The sequence below is a fragment of the Onychomys torridus genome, chromosome 1 (assembly GCF_903995425.1).
Source record: "Onychomys torridus chromosome 1, mOncTor1.1, whole genome shotgun sequence".
NCBI classification, from domain to species: domain Eukaryota; kingdom Metazoa; phylum Chordata; class Mammalia; order Rodentia; family Cricetidae; genus Onychomys; species Onychomys torridus.
This window is the reverse complement of record NC_050443.1, coordinates 7,827,188-7,836,303: the sequence shown is the minus strand read 5'-3', so window position 1 is coordinate 7,836,303 and position 9,116 is coordinate 7,827,188. Positions and strand designations below refer to the sequence as shown.

General features: G+C 39.7%; 1 protein-coding gene across 1 annotated transcript; it reads left to right on the top strand.

Annotated features, from left to right (window-relative positions):
- Positions 1-564: 564 nt before the first annotated feature.
- On the top strand, positions 565-6,249 carry LOC118571403 (binder of sperm protein homolog 2-like). The gene is made up of 4 exons (XM_036170389.1): positions 565-622; positions 3,257-3,289; positions 5,746-5,886; positions 6,098-6,249. The coding sequence occupies exons 1-4, from the start codon at positions 565-567 to the stop codon at positions 6,247-6,249; spliced, it is 384 nt and encodes a 127-aa protein (XP_036026282.1).
- Positions 6,250-9,116: the final 2,867 nt, after the last annotated feature.

The following is a 9,116-nucleotide window of genomic DNA, read 5'->3' as shown; positions in this document are numbered from 1 at the left end:
AAGGAACTTTCATTCCCAGAAATGTATACATATATACATATTGGTTTGTGATAGTTCTAATTCAACACTGTGCTATGATGGAAAATAATTAACTTCAAACAGTACCCATTTCTCTCCCAAATTAGGCTCCAAATGCAAAAATAACTTTTCAGAGTCACTTGGATGGCAAAGATTAAACAAGAAAATAAGTTTTGTCTTCTGGGTTGCTAGCTCCTGGTTTTCTATACACATGCAATGAATTGTTCTGTAATTGCACAAAGTCAATCATTTCAAATGAATATATGGGTATCACTTTATTATCCATGTGTCAAAGAGAAAAGGATAGAGATTAAAGATAACAAACCGAAAGCTTTTAACAAAGCCAACTTCCCCCAGAAAGACAACACTTTTAGAATGACACCATGCATCATTCTAAAGACAGATGCTGAATCACTCTGTGCCATTTAGGACAAAGGGTATTCACTGTGGAGGAAGTGTGTGAGCAGACAGAGTAGGAGGAGCAGAAAGTGAGAGTATAAAGACAGAGGCAAGGTTTGCTCCTGTGTGTGCCATCTACAGGCAGTGATGAGACATCTTGTGGGCTGGGTGTTGCTAGCTGTCTGCATGTTCGGACTGAATGCAGGTGAGGTGGAAAAGAGGGGGCGAGAATTGAAAGTAGAGAGTCCAAAGCAAGTGAGAATTGAGAAATGTTGGAGACCAACTAACCATGATAGCTTTTCAGTCTAGCAAATGGAGAGCAAAGAGCCATGGATTCAACTCTTGTTCTTCCCTTCCTGTATTGAGTGAGCCCAGAAGGAGCCTTGGTCTCAGTGCTCATACGTCAATAAAAATTTTCATGAGAGAGGAAGATTACAATGGATGGATTTAGAAATTTCTGCGAAGTCTGTTGTTAAAGAAGCAACGTCTCAAACAGTGTATGGTCTCAGCTATCCTTTGCATTATAATAATGTATTAATGCCTTCTTAGCTGAGTGTTCACTGAAAGTGTCTGTAAGTTTCAAACATACATGACATGGGTTGCCTGTGGGGCAGATATCAGGGTGACTGGGATCAGGTTTGGTGGTAAGAAATTTCATGTTGATTCATTTTATAAGCCACTTGAAACTTGAAGCATATTAATGGCATCACCTCAGGAGACAAGTAAATGCAATGTAGAACAAGGGGTCTCAATTTACAGTGAAGTTGTGAGGGTTAATCAGAAGGGATAGAGGAGTTCTTTAGAGTGGCCAGCAGAGCCCTAGAGAAAGTTGAGCTTCTCACGCATGACTGCTTGAAATATACAGAGCATGGGGGTACTCTGTACCTAATGAAGAGTTAGAGTGTTTTGTTGTAGTACTAGTGTGTTTTAAAGAAGTCTTATGCAATCCAAGTAGATTTCATATTCATTATAAATAAATGAGGATAGCCTTAAACTCCTGATTTTCCAACTTCTACTTCCTGAGTGCTGAGATTACAGACAACTGCTATCATACCTACTCAGTTTATGTGTCGCTGGAATGAAAGCAAGGGCTTTGTGCATGCTATACAAGCACTCAACCAACTGAGACATATTCAGCTCTTAGATAAGATTTAGAATCCTATTGGTACCAAAGGTTTAAAGGAAGTAAGAATAATCCAGGTTAGAATGCTGTCAGTAAAGAGGCCAATCATATGACTACATATCAATAAATTTTGTATAGGGGAAAAGAAAGTAGTACAAAATAAATTATACTCAGTTGAGAAGTAACATTCTTTCATTTTGATGAAAATGGTCACATGATTTTATTGTGTCTTTCTGTGCTTGCTTCCCCAACATTCTCAAGTGCTCTTTAAAATGTCTTGCTGTATCATAGTCTGAGTAAGTTATCTGAGGTTATTATTCACATTCAGTGGGGAAATAGGCTGGTTACCTGTATTCTTTTTATTAGTTTTATAATTAGTTTACAAAATAATGGTTTTAATTCACTATAAAGTTTCTCTAATAAGAATTTGTATAAGATATGAGTTATAAGGCATTTAAACTTATTGTACACTTTTAATGTGTAAGTATTATGAGGTATAAAGTTAGTTATATAATATGACGAATATCTACACACTCCCTATAGAGTATCATTTTCCCTGTAGTCTCACTATGGAGTTTCATGCATCCTTTGCTTTTACTGATCCCTTTTTCATCACTAGCCTCCAATGTCCCTCTGCCCTCTTCTGTAGATCTCCTTCCTCCCCTCAATAGACTCCTTTCTAATTTCATGTCATATATAATCTACATGGTGATTAATTATACTGGTCAACTTGACAGTATCTAGAGTCACATAAGAGACAAGACTATGGGTGTATCTGTGAGGAATTATCTAGATTATATTAGTCTCTAGGCAGGCTTGTGAAAATTTTTCTTGATGAGACTATTTGAAATAGGACACACCCTTAAAGTAGATGGCACCAATTTATTGGCTTGAGTTATGGACTGCATAAAATGAGAAAGACAGTTAAGCACAAACATCCATCTTTCTCTGTTTCACAATTGTGGATCCAATGTGACCAATATAATATATAGATGTGTGTGTGTGTGTGTGTGTGTGTGTGTGTGTGTGTGTGTGTGCTCCATACATGAAAGAAAAATCAGTATTTGTTTTTGGAGTATAAGATTACTTGATCCATTTTTGTGCAAATGAAATCATTTCAGTACCAGATCTGTACCTACAGGATTTATACATACTTATACAGAAAGGCTCTGTCAATTACATTTTCCCACAGATGTCTTTTGAATTTTGAGGTGGCACCACCCTGATCATGAATGATTGAGGACAATCCCAATCCAAATTTACCTGAAACTGCTCCTTACTTTTGCCTTCACTTTTTCCCCCTTGCCCTCCCCACCCCACCACACCCCGCCCCATCCCTTACATGTGGCTAACCTTTACTATGACACCAATAATCCCACTGCAATGTTCTGCTAATCCCCAATAAATGTCATTGTTCTTCAGAGAATATTTTCTGAGTTGAAAGCTGTTGAACAATAAGTGGTTAGAATCTGAATTGTACTTAATTATTGTGGATGACTCTAACCTACACCAAGGAAGTCATTTGGAAGAATAAGAGCTCAATCTGTTGAGTGGGAGCTCCTGGATTTTCATAGATTGATGTGACATTCCCTGGGTAGATATGCAGCTCCAACTTGATGTGACATTGAAGAATGTTGATGGGCATTTCATAGTTATTCTGGGCATGCAGTGTTTTAGAAAATGGCTTATACATTGCCCTTTCCTTCTGTCTTTCAGAGTTGATCTCTCATTTATATCCTCCAAAACAAGGTAAAGCAACCAACTCTACTGGGCAGAATCTCAAATGCCAGCCTCCACCTCTTAGAAAGCATTAGATTTTTTTTAAAAGTTCTTGCACTTTTCTGTCATGTAGATTTTTCTTATATTATTGTTCTGATATGAGTGGCTCCCCTGGGTCATAGCAGACAGATTAGATATTGAAGATCCAGTTAAGTAATCAACTCCTTTCACTCAAGAAAGATACTCCTTTCTCCATTGGGACTGAAATAAGACAATGTAAGGTTCTGCACTTTGTTCTTTCCTTTTTCATTGACAAATAATAATATATATAGGAAGTTGAACATAATATTTAGATGTGGATTCGCACAATGGGAGGTTAAATTGAGGTAATTAACATAATCATCTTATTACAAACATGAATTTTTAGTGGTCAGAACATAAGCCACTTGAAGCTATTTCTTATTCTAAGAACAAAAGAGGGCAAGTAGTTAATCAGTGGTGTTGGGTTAGTGGTTAAAAGTGAGCCCTTTGACACTTTGCTCAGCCTGGAAGGAGGGGACTGGACCTGCCTGTACTGGATCCACCAGGTTTAAGTGAATCCCAAGGGGAGTCTTGGCCCTGGAGGAGATGGGAATGGAGGGGAGGGGCTGGGGGGAAGGTGGGGGTGGGTGCGGGAGGGGGGAGGATAGGGGAACCCATGGCTGATGTGTAAAATTAAAACACAAATATAATAATAATAAAAAAGTGAGCCCTTTGTCATGGAGCAATACATTGGGAGAGGTCACAGCTATACTACTGCTACAGACAGGGCAAAGAAAATGCTGAGGAAGAGGAGGAAGAGGAGGGAGAAGAAGAAAAAGAAAGAGAAGAAGGGGGAGAAGAAGAAGGAGAGGAAGAAGGAGAAGGAAAAGAAGGAGAAGAAATATGTGAATGGCAGTGGGATCTTGGAGAGATGTTAGAAATCACTTTGGCAAAACAGGAAATACATTTTTTGCAGAACAGAAGAAAAACAGATAATGTCCTAGTTACTGTCTGTTGCTATGATAAAACACTGACCTAAACCAGCTTGGGAAAGAAAGCGTTTATTTGGCTTACACTTAACAATCACAGTCCATCATTGAAGGAAGTCAGGGAAGGAACTCAACAGGAACAGAGGCAGTAATGATGAAAGAATGCTGCTTCCAGTCCAAAGCTCCATAGCTCCTTCACAGTCTTCCCAAAAATCAACAGGGACGGGAAACTGTGGTTGGCATGCAATGTATGAGAGAAGAATAAATTTTAAAAGAAAATACTACATGGAGCATCCCCACACTGTGTGGAAGTTCAACTCTCTGCAGAAAGTTTGCCTTATGTTAATTCCTAGAAATGGAACTAGAAAGGTCATTAGTTATTTCTTGTTTCTATACTTGTTTCTAACAGATCTCTAAATTGCCTCCCAGGACTATTTACTCAGTATCTTTCTTGAAGTGATCTGAGGTCTAACTTCCTGTTTTGTTTCATCCTAAGCATTTATGTCATTGAATCCATGGTTTTGATGTGATAATTATGTATTTTCTAATATATGTTAAAAGGTGTTGACTAAACAGGACAAAAGAATAACACAGTCAAGTCCATTTTAAGGAATACCTCACTCCTGTACCAATTTCTCTTCTAATTACTTTTGGTTGCTGTGATAAAACAGAAAAATCAACTTGAGAAGAGAGGGATTATTTAGCTAACATTTAGCAGTCCTAATCCATCATTGAGGAAAACTGGAGCAAGAGCACAAGCAGGGGCAGAGGACAGTAACACAGAGGAATTTTGCCAAGTCACTTGTTCTGCATTACTTGTTTATCTTGCTTTCTTATACAAAACAGGATCACTTTCCCAGGGATGACATTGTCCACAAAGGAATAGGCCCTTCTACATCAATCATTAGTAAAGAAAATGCCCTACAGATATGCCAGGCCAATCTGACAGAGGAAAATCCTTGATGGAGATTCCCTCTTCACAGGTGACTCTAGTTTTGCCAAGCTGACAAAAACTGGTCAACACAGATGGTGAGAACTCTCACCAGAGTGTGAACTCTGACAAATAAGATCCCTCACTGCTAAAGGACTGTTCTTGAGGAAGCCATCATCTCCAACCAGAAACCATCTCTGGACCAAAATGAGGCTTCCTTGAAGATTTTGCAAATATTTTGTGTCACAGGCATGAAAGGCAGGAAGAGACACCAGCTTCAGGTGTATGTGGGGGTGATGTTATCCTGTCTCCAAAATAGACATTCCAAAGTCAAGTCTGAGTCATGCATGATAGCTCAAGCTTGCAATCCCAACACTTAGAAAGCTGAGACAGAGACTAACATAAGCTATAACCAGCATTGGCTATAAAGTGAGTTTGAAATCTAGCCAGGTTACAGAATGAGACCAACCTCAAGAACAAAACAATTTGAAAGTCAGTTTCCAATATGAGCTTATTTTGTATTCTCAAATCATTCTCTTTTCCAGAAATTTCTGTTGCTAACTGTGTCTTTCCATTCATCTACGGTGATGAATTACACTTCAATTGTATCTCCACCCACAGTGACTTTGATTGGTGTTCCCTTGACTTTCGCTTCCGAGGAAGATGGCGCTACTGCACAGCACTGGGTGAGAGTCCTACAGGGGTATATATCAGACGACAGGACCCAAAAGGAAAAAGGTTTTGGATTTCAGAAAGAATTGAATTCAGATATTATCTTCTCTGCATAATTTTCAGAACGTGAAAACAATCAAAAAAAAAATAGTTGACTATTTTCTCCACAGGGATTAATTTGAGGACAGTGCTCTTAGTGCATCCTTTATCCATCTTCCTCTGCAGATCCTCCAATGTGTATCTTCCCTTTCCAATTCAGAAAAAAGTCCATTTATGAATGCACCAAGGAAGGCTACATTTTGAATCGGAGTTGGTGTTCATTGACTGATAATTACAACAAAGATAAAAAATGGAAGCAATGTTCTCCTCACAAGTAAGATGAGGGGAGAAGTGGATCAATGTCCTATTAGCTGTGAAAGGGACAAAGCATTAGGCTGATGGGTGAGAAGTCTGAGATCTAGATCTCCTGGCTATGACTTAGTTAGGGGGCAGCAGACATTTCCTGTGAAGTGACTCCTGTTGAGTACAGTGGGTTTATGTGGTGCTGGTCAAAAATACTCAGCTTGGCTTGGTAGCACAAACACAGACACAAAAGGACAAGTGTCATTGGCAAATCTGACATGCTGGTGTCCATTTACGTGTTTTTCTGATGATTAAAATCATGTGTTGCTTTTGTTGTTGCTGTGACAAAATACCCAAGGAAAGAAAACTCAACAAAGGAGGGAAGGGTTTACTTTGGTTTACATTTTGCTATGGGGTTTTCCCCACACTTCCTCTTTTCTTTTCTTTTTTTTTTTTAAAGGAAGGTTTTAACTTTTACATAGTACAATTACATATAACAAAACAATTATCAAGCAAGAATTATAGTTACAATATTAAGGAAGATATCCTATCTATCTTATATTTGTGAGTCTAAGGTTTTTATATCTAACTTATCTTTTATCATAACTAAGGAAAACTGTAACTATCTAGCTTCAACTACATCAAAGACCTCAGAAGGATATAATATTACCTGAGAACCGAGAGAAGGATGCAAGCAACTTTCGGGCATCTTGCAGGGTAGACAGAGACAGCTAGTAGCCTGGATAGTCACCTAATGTTCCTTTGTAAAGTTGGGGCATCTGTCTTCAGCCCACAGGGCTGGAGTGTTGGGAACCTAAAATTGGATGACTGCACCTTGACCATTCTTGCTTGGATGATCTGGCATAACTACACCCTTGACTTACAAAACAACCATTCCTGGAAAAACCACAAAATGTACTTTTAGATTAAGTTCCTGGAATATGTTTGGTTGGTCGGTTGCTCAAGCATTGGACCAAAGAGACCTCACCCTGACCCTTCTCTAAAAATTTTCCATCTCCTTCCCTTCCCCTCATATCCACCAGTATATAAGCTTGCTTCCCTTTGCAATAAACGAGACCTTGACGCTACTCAGACTGACTCTGTCTTTCTTTATGTGCCTGGTCTCCTTTCTCTCTCACCCCCATTGGTCTTTCAGGAGGTGCCTCCTCGGGTCCTACCTAATAACCTGGCCTGCAGGACGGGTCACTGGAGTCTCTCAGTGTCCTATAGAATGTCTGGCAGTTTCCTCTGCAAAGCAGGAACCTGAAGGACCATTTTGTCAAGCAAAGTTTAATGGTCACCTTCCTATGAGTCCTGTATGTCCAGTCGATCAAGCAGTCCAGGCAAGAACAGTTTCTTGCCCAAATGGCTATTTTTGTCAAGGTGAAGATAAACTCCATATGAAGTGTCTTCGATGCCCATCCTCTTCTCTGAAGTAAATTGGTGCTGCCAGGGGCAGACATGTCTCACTGTCCAGATCTACATGAACAACCTGGACGACAGTGGGAGTAATGAAGGGCAAGATTTGAGGGAAAGAAAGCATAGGGGAGCAGGAGATCCCAGCTGGATCAAGAACAGAAAGGGAGAATGAGGAATAACAGACCATGATAAATGAGACCACATGAGAACAGGAATAGGCAGAGTGCTCGAGAGGTCCCCAGAAATCCACAATGATATATCCTCTGTAGACTGCTGGCAGTGGTTGAGGGAGGGCCTGAACTGACCTAGTCTGGTGATCAGATGACTAAACACCCTAGCAGTCGTCTTGAAACTCTAATCCAATAACTGATGGAAGTGGATGCAGAGATCCTCGGCCAGGCCCCAGGTAGAGCTCCAGGTGTCCAACTGTCGAGAAGGAGGAAGGACTGCAAGAGCGTGAATTGTTGAATCCAAGATTGCAAAAAAACACAGGGACAAATAGCCAATCGAATGGAAACACATGAATTTTGAACCAACGGCTGTGGAGCCCCCAGCTGGATCAGGCCCTCTGGATAAGTGAGACAATTGAATAGCTTGATCTGTTTGAGAGGCTCCCAGGCTGTGGGACTGGGACCTGTCCTTGGTGCATGAGCTGGCTATTTGGAACCTTGGGCTTACACAGGGACATCAGCATTTCTTATGTTCTCCTCCCCTGGAACTCCCTTCCACAGCTGCTTGTATCTCCCCACACATCTACACAGATACACAATTTTAAAGTCTTTAAAATATAACCAAATCTGCTTTCCCTTCTGTCATCATGGCTTGATCATCATTTAAAATGCATTGTGGGGGGTCTTCCCATGAACGCATCAATATCCCCCATTTTCTTGTGTGCATTAGTATCAAAATTTAAGTGGTTGGAGATTATCCATCATCCACATATGAGATTTCTGATTAAAACAAACTTCCTGAACATTGACAGGAATCAATGAATGACAGTGGTCAATGAATTAAATGTCTTTCAAACAGTGGACTGTATAAGTTATATTATTATATTTAAAAAATGTATGTTCAGTTTTTACAATCAGGAATCATGCACTTTTCTTAGGCCATATCTTCTGCCCTATGAGCTCATTCTATTCTGATCTCTCATCTGAGAGAGAAAAAAAGTACTATTTTTGAGGGAAAGAGACACATGTGATATTGATTTTGGGACAGTAGGGGAGACTGAGATATTCATTCTAACGTGTTTTTTTTTTCACCTCAGTTTTTAGGTAAACTTGTGTGTTTTTGAAGAGACAGAAGTTACAGATCCATCAGATGTCTCTCTAGATACAATTCTTCTTTTATTGTTATGGAGCATTGTGATAATAAATGTCTGCTTTCATGTCTACACCGATGTCTAGTTTTCCTGGGGTGGATGCAAAGAGCAAAGTACATTGATGATCAACTCATTCTCACACGGTGGGGTTGTGACCCAGGG